The 17,296-nt window shown below is 49.0% G+C and overlaps 4 protein-coding genes across 4 annotated transcripts; 2 read left to right on the forward strand and 2 right to left on the reverse strand.

Annotated features, from left to right (window-relative positions):
• Positions 1 to 676: 676 nt before the first annotated feature.
• DFJ58DRAFT_747599 (WD40-repeat-containing domain protein) lies at positions 677 to 2,655 on the forward strand (the record flags this gene model as incomplete). The annotated part of the gene is made up of 7 exons (XM_041387538.1): positions 677 to 922; positions 1,043 to 1,447; positions 1,500 to 1,517; positions 1,558 to 1,569; positions 1,624 to 1,710; positions 1,764 to 2,240; positions 2,293 to 2,655. The coding sequence occupies 7 exons, from the start codon at positions 677 to 679 to the stop codon at positions 2,653 to 2,655; spliced, it is 1,608 nt and encodes a 535-aa protein (XP_041240791.1).
• A 7,627-nt stretch (positions 2,656 to 10,282) lies between these two features.
• DFJ58DRAFT_614421 (uncharacterized protein) lies at positions 10,283 to 11,105 on the reverse strand (the record flags this gene model as incomplete). Its single annotated transcript, XM_041380941.1, has 3 exons — positions 10,283 to 10,377; positions 10,670 to 10,964; positions 11,016 to 11,105. Coding segments are annotated over 3 exons (480 nt in total), but the record flags the coding sequence as incomplete, so codon positions are not given.
• A 783-nt stretch (positions 11,106 to 11,888) lies between these two features.
• Positions 11,889 to 13,452, reverse strand: DFJ58DRAFT_852836 (uncharacterized protein; the record flags this gene model as incomplete). The annotated part of the gene is made up of 5 exons (XM_041393835.1): positions 11,889 to 11,933; positions 11,986 to 12,350; positions 12,400 to 12,776; positions 13,007 to 13,372; positions 13,424 to 13,452. The coding sequence occupies 5 exons, from the start codon at positions 13,450 to 13,452 to the stop codon at positions 11,889 to 11,891; spliced, it is 1,182 nt and encodes a 393-aa protein (XP_041240793.1).
• Positions 13,453 to 15,660: 2,208 nt separating this feature from the next.
• DFJ58DRAFT_664706 (uncharacterized protein) lies at positions 15,661 to 16,464 on the forward strand (the record flags this gene model as incomplete). Its single annotated transcript, XM_041382451.1, is given in 3 exon segments — positions 15,661 to 15,809; positions 15,821 to 15,824; positions 15,868 to 16,464. The coding sequence occupies 3 exon segments, from the start codon at positions 15,661 to 15,663 to the stop codon at positions 16,462 to 16,464; spliced, it is 750 nt and encodes a 249-aa protein (XP_041240794.1).
• Positions 16,465 to 17,296: the final 832 nt, after the last annotated feature.

A 17,296-nucleotide genomic window follows, 5' to 3' on the forward strand; every position in this document is an offset into this window, starting at 1 on the left:
GGAACACACCTTGTTAAAAGACCGCATACACGAACGGATGCCCAACTTCCTCGGCTGTAATCCAAACGCCCACCGAACGCTTGTGATTTGAACAGGCTTGTCTAAACTTCTAGTGAGACTCTGGGCTCTTCTGCGAACATATCCACCTCCTTACTAGCGGCTTTGGATATCCACTAAGATCTCTGTGCATTCTTCAATACGTAACTCCTGTATATACAGTGCCAAAGCTGGCTTCTGGGTGAAGACCGAATTCCTATAAGTAGGCTGTCTGGTGAGCGATGGCTTGTGCGCTTCTATTAGCAAGAGCTGAAGTGAAAGAAGATAGCCACATCAACTCACCAGCAATATTTGTCGTTGACAGATAACTTGCTCTCATTCAAAGATCCTAGTGGGCTTCACTCGCATACATATTGCACGATCTGCCATACTTAAGGCCTCCAAGCGCTGACTATGCATTCCCCCACCAATAACAAGCAAGAGATGCCAGTGGTCGCGCTCCGCAAGACGATGCAAGGCCGTACCAGCAAGATAAAATGTATTGTGCACCTGCCTGGGAGGCCACGCATCATCACATGCCATTCACGGGACGGCGCACTGCGACTATGGGGACGTGGGGAGCGGCACACAGATAGGCAAGGACTGGGAAGATGAGGAGTCGACAACAAGGGTGCGGCCCATGGTATTGTCTCCAAACGGCAAGATTGTCGTCAAACGAAGGGATGAGAAAGTGAGGTTGTGGGACGTCGAGATGGGAAAGATCGTCGCAGAATGGGAGGGGCACATTGGGGATGTGTTCTCAGTGTGCTGGAGTGCGAATGGTAATCGAATAGTAGGCGGATCCTTAAACAGGACGGTCGGAGTGTGGAATGCCAAGAGCGGAAAAACAATCCTGAAAATCAAGACCGGGCACAAGGTGTGGGCGGTGAGTTACTCGCCCGACGACACAAAAATTGCGACAGGAGGATCCACAGCGAAAATCTGGGATGCCAAGACGGGCGAGCCCCTCGCCACACTCAACATAATTGGGAACACCTTAACATAGTTTGGAGCTTCGCCTGGACATCGGACGGAAAGAGACTTCGAGTTTGAAACCGTACTTATCACCAGCTCATCTTGCCTAATTAGGATATTCGACACAGCCACTTGGCAGCAGATCGCTATTCTAGAAGGTCATGAAGCCTTCATCAACGCCATCACCTTATCTCCAAACAACCGCTTCCTCGCAAGTGCATCAGATGACAGAACATCGTATCTCTGGAATCTAGACACCAACCTCCCAATCGGTCCACCCCTCCAGCATGAAGATCAGGTGGAATGCGCAGCCTTGTCCGCTGATGGAAAAGTCCTAGTCACCGGTTGTGTGGATAATAATGTGTGCTTGTGGGACGTTCACGCCATTCTCAAACAAGCTGGCCTTGAAGACCTACTGCCCACTGATACCAGTATTGTGAGTGCCAACATATCACCAACTCTTGCTCACTGACAGTGTCTGTTGATAGGCACCAAAAGACCAGCCAGTAATAGAGCGTACCCCCCCGCTCCTCAATCAGTGACAAGTCATTTTTGAAGGTACATGACGTGTTTCCAATTCCTCTCATTCATTAAATAACAGCAACATTCCAGGCTGATGCCACGCGATGTCACGATGAGTTTGGCGGTGTCGATGAACGTTCACCACGGTTTTTCGACGGCATGGAAACCTACGATGATGTGCGTCATTGGTATTTCTATTAATGAGTTCATGTTCAGACCTTTGTTCTCAGTCTTCCCCAACGGGTGGTGCTCACCCTCATTCCTCTGCAAGTGCCCTCCTCGCTCGCCTCGCCTCGCTCCCCCGCCGCTTTCGACTTAACAACGCTGAAGCGACTGGACTTCCGCAACCCCCAATGCCTTCGACGTTACATCCGCGTGTGCTCCTGGGCCACCTGTCCTCACTCTTCCACCGCTCTCCGCTCGAAAATGATGGAGCAAACGAACCTCAGCCACCCTCCACACCTTCGGGTTTAGATCTACATGCGCTCCTTGCTCGCCTGTCCTCGCTTTTGCCTCGATCTCGACTCAGCACCGACGAGGAAAGCGAGTCTCATCCCCCAACCCCTTCGGGTTCACGTCCAGATGCGCTCATGGATCTCCTGTCCTCACTCTTCCGCTCTCAACCTCGCACCAGCGAAGAAATCGAGCTCTCGCAACGCACAATGCATCCTCATGTTGTTGAAGTACCTGCAATGCGGGACAGGGAGGTATGTATTTCTCCGGCATACCGATCGCTGGTGTCTGATTGTTTCTGTGCAGGTCTTGTTTGTTGCTGAGCCGCGGCCACAGAATCGTTTACACACTCAGCCTAATGGTACTACCACCCCAGGTGGAAGGCCTGCGTATCCACTACCCGTCCGACTGTTGGCTCATCTCGTGCTTTTTCTCTGCTGCGCGTCTCCTCAACGCCCTGATAGCAATGCACCCTCAACACAGCAGCAGCAAGGTCAATCGCAAGGTCCAGTCCAGACCCAGGGTCCGTCACCGCAAATCCAGGGTCCGTCACCGCAAACCCAGGGTCCGTCACCGCAGACTCAGCCTGCCGTCCCGTTGGCGTCGACGTCCGCGGTACCTACTGCTCCTGATACTCGTACTACGCCGACACGTGCAGCAACCATGTAGTTGCGGCCCCTTCCATTGCGGATTCGTTTCGCACTTCTTCTCTGCTGTGCATCTCCCCCCACCAGAACACACCACCGACTACCTTACGATGTTGACCCATCCCGGAGTACCTCGTCATCGTCTGGATCTCAAACAGAACTGCATTTGCACCATTCAACGAAATCTCTCAATAACAAAAGGATTAGTCAGATCTAAACGTGTGCATGCGCGTGATTGCGCTGCATCGTCAGTTCGTTGAAGTTCACCTCATCAATACATTCGAAAGCTACTGCATCCCCCGTATCAACTTTACGTTCCATCGAAACCGTTCGTGGCGGACAGCGAATCGAGGACAGTTTCCTAAGTTCCTCTGCGAACCGCTTATGAAACTACATTTAATGGTTGTCAAAGATTGACACTAGCACACGGACCGTGCTCGACCTTCGAACAAATCCCTTTGCTCACGATCAACAAGTTGTACACAGCGTTGTCGGAGGTGAGAATACGAAGACACAATGTATCTATTTGCAGAGACGAGCAGAGGATAAGACTGTGCTAATACTGTATTTCCTGAGTTGGTATTATCGTCGAAGAGCGGACCGAAAGGGGTGTGCGTACAAACTCAAGTAAGCCGGCGAATACTGGCAGAGAGCGAAGTATATTAGGCAAAGCTGTGCCATACCAAGACACTTTTCAAGAATGATCAAGTTGAAAACGACGCGGAGTAATCTAATCTGCACCATAACCAGTAACAACAGCTTCCTAGAAGTGTAACTCCTGAACCGGAATCTGCATGTACAGAAAGTTCTGTGAGACGTTTGCTGCCTCTGGAATGCATACACTCGGGGAAACTTGGTAGGTCAGTCCTCTTCTTTGGCAGCCTAGACGCTAATATGATCACAATCCATCCTGGCTTATCCGAAATTCCGAGAATAAGAGAAGCAAGGCAAGCTCTCGCAGGTGTTAGAACACGGCAGGATCCGGCATGCACAGCTCGCTGAAGGTTTGAATTGGGTTGGAAATAGGCGAGAAGTGACTTGTGAAATTGTGAGGAAATGCTGTTCGTCATCAAACCTTCTCACCGCCATCGGAGTAGTCCATTATAATCAGATATAGGAATATGCACATGCACCTGGAGCTAGTCACAGACTGCGCTCCGTCTACACAGCAATTAAGCTGTGAAGTAAACACGACAATAACACATGAAGCGCAGCTTGTTAAAAGACGGCATAAACGAACGGATGCCTAACCTCCTCGACTGTTGTACAAACGCCCGCCGAACGCTGTGATTTGAGCACTGGGCTTGTCTAAGCTTCTTGTGAATGATACTCTGGGCTCTTCTACAACACATCCACCTGCCTACCAGCGACTTTGGATATCCACTAAGATCTCTGTGCATTCTCCAATACGCAACTCCTGTATATACAGTGCCAAAGTTGGCTTCTGGGTGAAGACCGAATTCCTATAAACAGGCTGTCTGGTGAGCGATGGCTTGTACGCTTCTATTAACAAGAGCTGATGTTAAAGAAGATAGGCAGGTTGACTTACCAGGAATATTTGCCGTTGCCAGACAACTCGCCTCAATTAAAGGTCCTGGCGGGCTTCTCTCGCAAAGATTCGCATAGATCTGGTATGTTTGAGACCTCCCCCGCGCCGACCATGTCTTTCCCGACCGATTGGAAGCAAAAGATGCCAGTAGTCACGCCATCTCAGACGATGGAAGGTCATACCGACAGGATAAAAGGTGTTGTGCACCTCCCCGAGGGACGATGCATCATCACATGTTCGTTGGACGGCTCACTGCGACTATGGAACTTGGAGGGCGACGCACAGATAGGCAAGTACTGGCAAGATGAGAAAGAGAAGAAAGCAGGTGTGTACGCAATGGCACTGTCTCCAAACGGGAAGACTGTTGTCAGCGGCAGTGAAGATGGGAAAGTGAGGTTGTGGGATGTCGAGACGGGAAAGGTCATGACAAAATGGACAGGGCACGCTGGGGGAGTGATGTCGGTGTGCTGGAGCGTGGACGGTAATCGAGTGCTGAGCGGTGGATACTTGGACGGGACAGCAAAAGTGTGGGATGTCGAGACTGGCGAAACGATCCTGAAAATTTACACCCGGCATGTGTTTGTGTGGGCGGTAATTTACTCGCCCGATAACACACAAATTGCGACAGGAGGATTCAACCCGAATGCAGCGAAAATCTGGGACGCAAGGACGGGCAGGCTGCTCGTCACACTCAAACACGATTGGACAGTTTGGAGCTTGGCCTGGACATCAGATGGAGAAAAGTTTATCTCCGCGTCATATGGCCCAATTAGGATATTCAACACAGCCACTTGGCAGGAGATCGCCACTCTAGAGGGTCACACAACCTGGGTCTCCGGCATTTCCTTGTCTCAGAACGACCGCTTGCTTGCAACTGCATCAGATGATAAAACATCACGTCTCTGGAATCTAGACACCAACCTCCCAATCGGTCCACCCCTCCAGCTCGAAGATCAGGTGGGATGCGCAGCCTTTTCCATCGATGGAAAATTGCTGGTCACTGGTTGCGATGACAGAAATGCGTACACATGGGACATTCACGCCACCCTCAAACAAGCTGGCCTTGAAGACCTGCTGCCCACTGATACCAATATTGTGAGCGCCAACGTACCACCCACTCTTTTCCACTGACTGTCTGTTGATAGGCACCAAAAGACAGACTCGAACAGAATGTATCTCAGGGCGAGCCAAGAATAGAACATACCCCCCGCTCCTCAATCAGCGACAAATCATTTTTGGAGGTGCGTGACGTCTTTCCAACAATTCCCATTCATTAAATAACAGCAACATTCAGGCTGATGCCACGCGATGTCACGATGAGTTTGGGGGTGGCGATGAACTTTCACCACGATTTTTTGACGGCATGGAAGCCGACGACGATGTGCGTCATCAGTATTTCTATCAACGAGTCCGTGTTCAGACCTCTGTGTTATCAGTCCTCCCCAACGGGTGGTGCCTACCCTCATTCCTCTGCAAGTGCACTCCTCGCTCGCCTTACCTCGCTTCTCCGCCACTTTCGACCCAACAACGCTGAGGCGATCGGAGTTCCGCAATCCCCAACGCCTTCGATGTTACACCCGCGTGTGCTCCTGGGCCATCTATCCTCACTCTTCCACCACTCTCCACCCCAAAATGATGGGGCAAACGAACCTCAGCAACCTTCCATACCTTCACGGTTAGATCTACATGCGCTCTTCGCTCGCTTGTCCTCATTTTTACCTCGATCTCAACTCAACACCGACGAAGAAATCGAGCCTCATCCCACAACTCCTTCGGGTTCACGTTCAGATGCGCTCGTGGATCTCCTGTCCTCACTCTTCCGCTCTCAACCTCGCCCCAGCGAAGAAGTCGAACTTTCGCAACGCCCAATGCATGCTTATGTTGTCGAAGTGGCTGCCGTGCGGGACAGGGAGGTATATCTTTCTCCGGCGTATCAATTTGTGGTGTCTGATGATTTCTATGTAGGTATTGTTCGTTGCTCCAAGGCCGCCACCACGTCCTCCAAAGACTCAGCCTGCCACCGGTAATACCGTACCAGGTGCAAGACCTGCGCATTCACTACCCGTCCGAATGTTGGGTCATCTTGTGCTTTTTCTCTGCTGCGCGTCTCCTCAACACCCTGATGGCAATGCACACTCAACACAGCAGCAGCAGCAAGGTCAATCGCAGGGTCCAGTATAAGCCAAGGCTCGGTCACCGCAGACCCAGCCCACCGCCCCGTTGGTGTCGACGTCCGCAGTCCCTACTACTCCTGATACTCGTACCACGCTGACTCGTGTAGCAACCGCGCAGCTACGGCCTCTTCCATTGCGGATTCGTTTCATGCTCCTTTGCAGTGCATTTCCCCCACTAACACCCCAACACATGAAAAACGGTGAACCGACATTAGGATGTTCCCGGACTCACCAGTAAGCGCAGCGCTCGGTTTTCTGTTTAAAAAAATCACATCTATCGTCCTTTGGGGTCAATGACTGGGGAGTGTTCCCGGCTTTCTATTGTAGTTCGTTAATTGTCACGATCATTGGCCAGCTTCATCACAACAATTACCATGTCAATTCCTTGCAAACCGTACAAGATATGTGGCATTGATACGACGAGCCACAGGAAAACAGGTTTACATATTAACATAGAACATGTCATACACAATACATAGTCAAGCATGATACGAACATATCAGAATGCTGATGCAATGCATGAATCGACTACGTCAAGCACTCCAGAAACCCACAGCACAACCAATTCCAGCAAATAATCCATGCGCTTTGACGCTCTCGGTATTACGCTCCGTATAGACATCCCTAAATCAATGCTCTCCCAGTCCTCTATCGATGTGGCTTTGTGTATGTCCTGGTCGTCCGGCTTGCCCAGAAGACTGTGCCGAGTTGTTCCGAGCTGTAGCTTCGTAGCGCAAAGGTGAGGCTGTGGCTCCTGTCACTAGATATCTAAGTGTCTTCCTGAGTCGACGCCGACTGCGAATGGGGATTTGCCCTGGCACCACTAGAAGATCGAGCCGTTGTTGTCCGACATGAACGTGAAAATTCAGTCCTCTGGGAATTTCCTGGGATACGTCATTGAGAACGAATACGTTGAACGTGCCCTTTTAGCTTGTCCGGTCGCTACCTCGACAATATATAGAGTCGACACCACCATGTGGGATTGAGGGTGATGAATGCGTGTCCAAAAGTTGCCAAGAGGTGGAATACGCCATTCCCGACTGGCAGATCTTGAGGACGTCTGCTGAGCTTCCCTTACGTTGGACTTCGACTTGGATGACGAATCCGTTTCTATAATTTTGGAAGAGGTAGCATGCGCCGTTCCCGATCGGTGGTTCTTGTGGAGGCCTGCTGGTGAACAGAGCCTGATGAAGGTCCAGGTCCAAGTCGTATCTAACAAATCAAATTTTAGTGTATACTTGAATTCGAGTCTGGGACGTCTGAGAGAGCGACCCTTTGCAGTGCCAGAAGGATGTGGCGGTTGATCGAAGAACCCTGGGTTGAGTCCCAGCGAATGTTTATTGTCGTTCAAGTTGTTTTCCTTTGCTCTTGGGGTAATCGTTACAGGAAATTGTTGCATATCATGAGTTTAGTGTTCTACCATAAACCTATATCTCACATCGAGGGGGAGGCTAGAACTAAGAATCTAGTTCGCTTCGTTAGTAGTCGGGATTGAACGTGTGCTGTAAGTTTCCTTGCTTCTTCCACTGAATGAATAGCTAGCTTACAAGAGTCATCCTTTGAATCTCAGGGCACGCTCGAAGCTGCAAAATAATTGTCTGGTCACGGTGAAAATGTAAATGGATGGGTACATATGCATCTGATGTTGGATATAAGTAGGCAATTCGAAGTGACCGGTGCCGGTGATCCTTCAAAGCTTCATAGCATAGAAATGTGTGGCGATCGACGTCGACGAATGATATACATAGATACTTGCTTCCTTGAAACTCTTCAAATTGAGCGCGCTAGTGTCACAGTTGCAAACACATCGAGCGGGCCGGAGTTCCAACCCCGTTCGGTTGGCTGCCGTTGTGTCCTTCCCAGGCTCCGGGTCTGGGATCCGGGACCGGCCAAATCTCTAACCTTCTGCTTGCAAGGGACCCAAGATGTTGTTGCGGTCTTGCGTGTCTAGTCTACCTAGCCAAGGTGGTCTGTATTCCTGGCTGTCCGAACTCAGTACTTGATCCCAACTCTATTCTCTAGGATAGTTCTTGACAATAACAGCCTTGTTCCCCAGGCCCTGTGTGTCCAAAGCAAGTCCAAAGGAGGGTACTTCTGATTAGGAACAGCATAATATTATGATTGACTTCGAGGGGCGGATCATCCTTGGATTTCTTCTAGGCAAGTATCGGACTCGTAATATATGCTTACGTCCGTCTAGTTTCTGTAGTGAACCGACCACGCTGAAGTGACAAGTCCACAATCGAGGGCTTGTGCACTTCAACCCATTTCTCCCAAAGCCATCAATCGGGATGAATATCCGTTATGTCGATCGGCTGCCGGACGACGTGCTCCGCATTGGCATTTTCATTTGGAATTCACCGGTTCACTGATGCGCATCTGTTACTCATTAACCCCAGTGAAAATCGACAAGTTAGAGGTAGATATGTAACGATAGACATAGAAAAAAAATCAGGACATCAATTCTATCGACCCATTTCGAGGTATATCCCTAAATTGTGACTTTTCGAGACGCAAAAAGATAGAGATCGAGACGAGTTTTTAACGTTTAGATAGGATTCTCGATGGCATTAGATCTTTAGATAGACATTTACATGCACATTATCACTCGATTTGGCTTGAAAAACATATCGATATAGAACTAATGCGAACAAATGAGGCTATCTATGGGTATCGCTTGGGTTAGGGTGGTATCGCCATCATTCGGTGTAGTATCGCTGCTTGCTGCGCCTCGCCCGCCCGCCATCCCGCCATCCACTACTCCTCGTCCGCGCCCGCATCATCGCCAGTAGTACTGACTCCACTGGCAGCTGATTTGAGCTATAGAACAGGGCCATTAGTGTAGTACGATGAAATAGAATATAGTGGGTAGCACTCACCTGAACAGCTGCCTTGCACTTGTATATCTACAATAGTAAACGGTATTAGATAGATATCAATATAACAAAAGAAGACGCACCTCTTTGTCGGCTTTAGATAGCCCATTCCAGTAAGATGCGAAAACGGTCGCTGGTTCCTTTTGATGACCGTTTGATTGCCAGTCGAGAGCACACAGGTTTCTGTTTGATATGGATCACAGAATCAGTTTAGATTGGTCTGGTAATAATAGAATATCTTACCGCTAGGCAAGAGCACGGGTAAACCCCCGGGTGTAAGAGATGTCACCCGTACCCGTACCCGGCACAATACCCACACCCGTCAAGTGGGTATGGGTTTTTTCATGGGTGTTATGTTAGAACACCCGGGGTAAGACCCACGACGGGTATACCCACGAGTCTGCTTGCTTGAACCTTGTAAATACAACATGAATGAAATATACTACAACTCAATCATGTCCCAGCCATCATCCATCTCGACGTCGTCACCTTTCACGTCAGCGAGTGCACTAACAGACAACACATCTTCAGTATGGACCAGATTAAGCCGGCTCCAAAAGCCCAGACACAATAGCACGCAAGTGGATTGAGCATTGAGACATGATCGCACATGCGAGAGTATCAAACGACCACGACTAAACAGTCGTTCGACATCCACCGAAGTCGCTGTTAAAAGCTGCGTGAGGCGGCAACCATTGAATATACAAAGAAAAATACTTACCTGGGATAGTAAGGTAGTCTAAGGCCATCCGTGAAAGACAAGGGTATGTTGTCCGGCGCTCATACCACCATGCGAGAGGGTCTGTGACATGCTCAACGTCAGTGCTGAGGTACCGATCCAGTTCGTCTCGAAGGTCCGTGATTTGAGGTGGTGCAAGTGCTGCCATATTGTCGAATATATTCTAGTTCATTAAAAATTAGCTACACTATGGCACTTGAGGTTAGAGAACTAATCACACTCACTGGGACACTTGAATCACAAGGGCGGGTGCTTTCCACGATCTCCTCATCTTCGCCAGGGTCGCTGTTGTCAGCATTGAGACGCAGTTCATATGCATTGCGAACGAGTGTCTCTGCCGTGTCGATCCACTGTTGTCCCCAGTTCGCGCGCTTGAAATAAGCTAGCTTGTGATGTGGGTGAAGTACTATATCAAATTATAGTCAGTACGAGCATGAAAATAAATAAAGAACGTACCCATTGCAATATGGTAGACTTCAGAACTGTCGGTAAGTTCATAATAGCGGTTCAGAGTTTTTTTAGCGAGACCAGCAGCAACACAGATTGAGGGCAGAAGTTGTCAATTCATTGAGTGGGTAGTAAGCGTCTCATCAATGAGGTCCATTGCTGGGATTACAGTGGCGAGATTAGGAGTTGAACGTGAGAAAACAAGGTGGCGTCCTTGAGAATCTGCATGTGTTGTCAGCGTTGATGCTGACTTAATGCAACAGTGGCCAAACTCACCTTCAGAATGTCGCGCAACTGCTCCAGGATTGCCCACTCTCTGTCAGTTAGCTCCAATGCTCTCAGCCCCAAGTCCCGACACTGCGTTATCCTGTCGACAGCCTCTCGGTGCTTCAACACTTGCTCCAACATATCGAATGTTGAGTTCCACCTTGTCGAAACGTCTCGAGGCAACATCCGGGTCGACATCTCGAGTTCTGTCAGAATATCATACCATGCAGGAAGGATTTTTGTGGTAGAGTGTATTATTTTATATGATAACTTTCGTATCTAATCAAATTTGGTCAACAACAGCTCGTTCCTCACTCGTCAAGTGCTTACCTTGGCCAGAGCATCCTTGACAGGATGGACGCTGCTCTGCAACTCTCGTTGCTCCTCTGCATTCAAAATCGTAGCAGCATCGACCAATCCATCAATATTGTCATCGTTATCGTTCTCGCTAGCATCACTGGTGTCACCTGCAAGCCCTTCATCATCTCTGTTGCCGACACCATCACTTCTTGGTCATCCCAGCTGTCTCCCTCACCGCCATCACCCTTTTTCACATCGAATTTGCGGAGGACCGATTTTGCAACAAGATTCACAGTATGGAGGAAGCATCGAGTGTGACCTGCGCGCCCACCATAGTTCGGAAGCTCCACAGCGAGCTGGTCAATCATTTTGTTGTTATTAGATGCGTTGTTGCACGCAATGCAAAGGACCTTCGCGTCATTGGTAAGTCTCAATTGTTTGTATGGAATGGTTAGCTCACTTTGTCTGGGATTCTGAATTCTTCCAGGATCCCTTCAAATGCCCGCGCTAGCTCCTCCCCGGTGTGTGACTGTTACTGGATTAGCAACATCCTTTCTGTGAGTGATTTCCCTACCTTCGGTACTTCAACCACATCTAACAGAAAGCATAGCGGCACACCATTATGCTCCAAGTGGACCAATACTGCAACGAAGGCACGGTGGTTGGGTGATGTCCAAGCATCAGTTGAAAAATTGAGCCTGCCCGCATATTCCTAGTACATGTTTTGTTATTATTGGCCTCGTTTGAACATTAATTAAACTAACCATCATCATTTTAGCAATTCATTGTCGAGTTCGTGCAAAAACAAGCCGCACATCCCTCGAGACTGTGGACTTCGATGGTATGTAATACTCCGGTCGTCCTGTTTTCATAAGTGACTGAAATCCTCTGTCCTGCACAATTTCAAACGGCTGCAGATTCTCTGATACCCAGCGAACAATCTCGGCCCTGGTACACGACACATTAGAGGACAGCGCGGATAAGTTAGAATTGACCTTACTTTGTCTCGGCCTTGGTATGCTGACGATGCGAGTACGTTATTTTTTCCCTTTCCCTTTCTTTCAAATGAGGCTGTTATTGACCCATTTCGTAGTACACTGCCCACAATCTTCTTTCGCACTTCATTGGCATCCTTGGCCTCATCGGCGGCTCGCAATACTTCTTCACCCCAGCACGATCGAACGTGTTTGCGCATGTTCCCTGTCGAGCGCACATCACCTTTGTCGAGGTAATGTCTTACCGTAGTTTTGCAACCCTTGCCCTGGCACTTAAAGACATGTGCCCACCGGCCATTCTCCTCGACAATCTTGGGAAATGGTTCAAAGAAAGCGTACACAGGTGAGATCCAGTCTTTCATGAATCGTTCTGTTGGTGTTTGATAAAATAATATCATTTCCTAGGTTTTCAAACATACTTAGCTCATCAGTGGCACTTTTGTCTTCATTTTTGGTCACCACAAGTTCAACATCATCGTTTTTCGCATTATCGCTATGTGAGTCTTCTTCCTCAGCCTCTGTATGGACGACAGCTTGTTGACTTGACGCAGGTGATGATCTCGACACTGCGATGTTCTTCTTTGATGCTGTTCTCGCAGCGCTTCCAGTGGGTGGGTTTGATTTTACCTTCTTCAGCTGTATCCTCACACTATCTCCATTGACATCAGCTTGGCGTTTTTTAGATGCAGTTTCTTCTAGTGCGGCTTGGGCTTTAGCAGAGACCTTGGAGACTCGTTTAGCAGTAGTATCAGAGTGCATGGTGTGAGTGAAGGGGCTGTGTTTTGTGCACTGCATGCTAGCATTTTGCGTTGATGTTTGTAAATAGAGTTTGACATGTACAATATGTCCGAATTTCATTCATTTGATGGACCGTCATCAGTACTTGTACTAATATAATCTGAAACCCGTGTCAGGGGTACGGGTACGGGTATGGGTACACTAATGTCAGACCCCTACCCATACCCCAGGGATACCCGTACCCGCAACCTGCACGGGTTACCCAGACCCGTGCTCTTGCCTACTTACCGCGCAGTGATCTTTGGGCTCACCCGCATTGGCTTGGTGCTCGGCTGGTGCTTCTTGATGCTATTAGGCTTCGAGTCGCCGACCACGATCGTGGTCTTCATTTGTTCAGTATGAGTCGTTCCAACGAGTTCCACTTTCACAGCTAGTGAAACTGCATCGGTGTTCGATTGGACCTCTGGCATGGAGACTGGTGTGTTCTCGTTGGAGGGCGGTATCATAGCAGAGTGGGATTCAGAAGGCGGAGAACTGATAGAAGTCGGAGGAAGTTGCTGTGGAATAGGTCTGGGCCGAGGTTTGAGAACAAGATTAGAACTAACTGGTTCACGCTGGTGACCATTTGCTTGCCAATCGAGCGCACACAGATTACTACGAAAACAGATCAGAAAATACTAGTACGTGATATCAACTAAGACGTACCAAGGCGTTACTTTCGTGCCAATACGCATTGGTTTTACACTTGGCTGATGAGTCTTCTTAGCAGGCGCAGGAACTACAAGCAGCTCTTTCTTGACCGAGAGCGATATACGAAAAATATGGCACTTACCTCATTCTCTTGATCACAAGATTCAATGCAGGGAATCTCGGAACTTATCGAGGCTGGTGAAGGTGAGTCTGGGAGGCTGGAATGAACACCCGTAGTACTGCCAGTTCGCTATTTTTCAGTGCTGGTATTGGTTGAACTTCAACATCAGGAGATACAGCTCGTTTCAGGGGATTAGAGGGGGAGGTGGCCAATATATCTGGGATCTCGATGGAGGACTCGTGAGTTTCAGGTGTCGTGTCAATGTCATCAGGAGCGCACCAGCAATAAGTCCAGTAGATGGGATTGTCGTGAATGACAATCCACGAAACAAGTCCAGCTCACTACTAGGAGGTGAGCTGCAAAAGAAAATATTGCCCCACGCCGACAATCTGAATTCTTCGAGCTTAGCTCTGGCTTTGCTTTCGTTGAGCTCGACACCGCCATTAAGTTAAGTTTCTTCCTCCAACCAGGCAAAATAACGGGTTAGGGCAGTCCCATTGCGAATGTAACAGCGCCTGAACTAGGGAGGGTGAGTGCCGCACTCATTCAATCAGGGGAGGTAAGGGATGAGAAGGATGAGAGAGCGAAGGGCTGCTGTAGATTAGTTTGATGATTCGAAAACGAATAGATTTCGTGTGCGCGATGCTACCGTGACTGGTTAATGAAGCGTGGAAGACGAGATTGGTTTGAGTGAAGTAGAGAGATTAATCAGTGTGATAGAAAGACCAGTGACCAAGGAAACACAAGGGAGAGGCACAAAGAACTAGCAAGGACCGAGTTCCTCTCCTCAAGGACAACACTAGCAGTCACATTAAGCGAAATAACTGCTCGCCGCCCTGGGCTTGCGGTTGTCGTGTTATGCTAGCAACACAAGGGAATGGTTGTATCGAGCTGGACTCGGTGTCGTGGCAGGGGCGAATTACATGGTGGGTGGATGAGAAGATGTGAGTGGTTCAACTGTACTAGGACTCCAATAAACATAATGCAAATATAGTTATGGACTTGTGCAAAATACACACGTGCATTGAATGCATGCAGGTGCAAAATTGTCACAAAGTTGCAAAGTACTACGCAATCGAGGTCTGACATGTTGCATTTTTTCACCTTTGGAAAGATTCTTTTGCGTTTGCACGAAATTAGAGTTTTGCCTTCTCGAATTTCTTCGATTTGTATCCGTCTCATTTTGTACTTAGACGTCTACCGGCACGTATCTACCTCATTCTTGTCGATTTTCACTGGGCATTAACATTAATCCACTTTAATCTACATGTACACCGACAATGCCCTCGCGAGTAAAAACTTGGACGGACCGTTCCGACCGGTTGTAGATCGATCTGATCGGTGTGTACTATTGTGACTCCAGCGCTTATCATATCACCTGTGTGGCTATCATTACAGCCCAGGAATACCTTGAGTTTCAACACGTGTTCGTAATGGCAATATTTATAGCCGCCCTGACTGGTTGGTTGTGTACTATCACTCATTCCTACCCCCTTACCTCAGACTTTTCCCAATCCTTTTCTCCATTCCTGAAACTCTACATCATACTCATGTCGGGAGCATCAGTCCCTTCAAAGAGTAGCCAAAGGCTATCAAAAGATGGTAGCACAGACGGCGCCCCTGCGCAGAGCGCCCACCTTGTCGAGCAGCTTTCTCAGCAAAAAGAATACCGTACGACCCGCCGATGAGTGAGTTGCAACTTTCCTGGAATCTCAGTTCCACATTTGACAGCGACACAGTAAGGAGGAAAATCGTGGACCTTCGGTGGTACCTGCACTGGGAATGTGAGCGTTTCTACCCCGATGCTTTTGCGCTCTCCTTACACAAATTGCAGCTCGAACTCTGGGCTTCCCCAGAAACCAGAACCTCACGCACATGAAAGTACTTCGAACGATTCTCCCGAAGGCGCCTTGGCTGCGTGAGTTCCACTCAGTCCCAGTCTCAGAGATGCTCATATCGTCTCAGCGAGGGGGAAAAGGTGCAGGAGAAACAGCCAAGTCAAAGTGAATTGTGAGCGGCCAAGTAAGCCAAGGGGTCGCAGCTGACGATACCATACCCGCAGAGTGAATGTCTTGAATGTCTTGAAGGAAGTGTTGGACGTTCTCAAGGACTCAACAATCGCCTCGAAGGAATGTTGGACGTTCTCAAGGACTCAACAATCGCCTCGAAGAGCGGCAAGGACGCCCGCTCTCGTTTCTGGGCGGCATACAAAAGAGTCGCCGAGGAACATGACGATGAGTTCCTTGACCAATACTACAATGACATGGACATCGTGTGTTAGTCTTCGTAAGCTTCGTATACTCGCATTTGCCTTGTATTGGGATTGACGTTTGATTAGTCTGGTCTGTTCTCCGCCGTCAGCGCGGCTTTTATTGTGTCGATGGAGTCGAATCTTATTCCAGACCCTACCGACACCACGAATGCCCTTATTACACAGCTCGTCCTGATCGGACTCGGCAATTTCACTGCAGCGGGGTCTGCGCCGGTAGCACCAGCATCTACCTGGTCGCCGACTACAGCCAATTTAAGGGTTCAATCCATCGCCTACGCAAGCTTGTCCTTCGGTTTACTCGCCGCTTTCGGGGCTATGCTATGCAAGCAGTGGCTCGGGTACTACAAGTCGCACAGATACAGCCGCGGCTCGGAGGATGAACGAGGGAAGCGCAGACAAGAGAAGCTCGACGGCATTATCACATGGCATTTCCATGGTGTCGTGCAATCGTTCCCTATCCTACTCCAAATCTCTCTTCTTCTATTTGGAATTGCCCTCGGCGCCAATATGTGGTACGAGCAGTATACAATCGCCTGGGTCATCATTGCAGCCACGGTCTTCGGATTTTTGTTTTATTCCCTGACGGTGATGGCAGCTTTGGTATCTCCCCGCGTGTCCATTTCAGACGCCAATATCGATGATATTGCGCAAGTGGCGCGTTGACGGTAAGATCAGTTTCAAGTTCTACCCATTTCCAGCCTGAGTCAATTGCAGAGGTTCTACGTCCAATGTTTTTTTTGGCCTCCCAGTATCTTCAGCAGCTGGTGAAGCTGATACACGGCAAGTTCCGTTTTCTTAAGCGTGCACAGATTTTGACTGTTTCTTGCTAGGCGTGCTGCAACCGGGGTTAGATGTACTGCATTATCTATTCTATCGAGACCCTGATGGCCACTATGTTATATGTCGTATTCGAGTATCAGAACTAACAGGTGACGTTCTTTAGTACTATTGCATAGCACACCCAGCGCTCATATCACCCCAGACTCTGTGTTTGCGACCTGTTCATTCGCATGGCGCTGTCTTCAGCTGTTATTCGGCTCCTTTCAGCGCCTTCTATTCTGGCGGCGCTCTCCGTCACAGGTCGTGGACCCTGAAGCACAATCGCCTGACCAGGAGAGGAACATTGTAGCCACTCTTAACCTCAACCTCCCAGACACAGCCACAAGCGGTTCCGAACTACCTAGCATCAATTGGCTCCTCGAGACATCCACGGATCCTGAAGTAATTCACGCTGCTGCTAGCCTTGTTCCTTATGTCGACTGGCCTCTGGATCTTGATGTCTCAGCCACGCTACGTCAACTGTACAATGTTTACACAACCTGCTTGGATGTCCAGGAACGAATCATACTGTCGTTGGAGGAGAAGGCATCGGCATGTACAATGGCTCTTTGTCACCTATACTGCAACCGTATTCTTCAGGGACATCCTGCCTACGGATTTCTTGGCGAGAGAATCTCAGATTACGATGTGTTTCTCCAGATGTTGGAGAGGACAA

The sequence above is a fragment of the Suillus subalutaceus genome, assembly GCF_016647625.1.
Source record: "Suillus subalutaceus strain FC151 chromosome Unknown DFJ58scaffold_100, whole genome shotgun sequence".
Lineage (NCBI taxonomy): Eukaryota > Fungi > Basidiomycota > Agaricomycetes > Boletales > Suillaceae > Suillus > Suillus subalutaceus.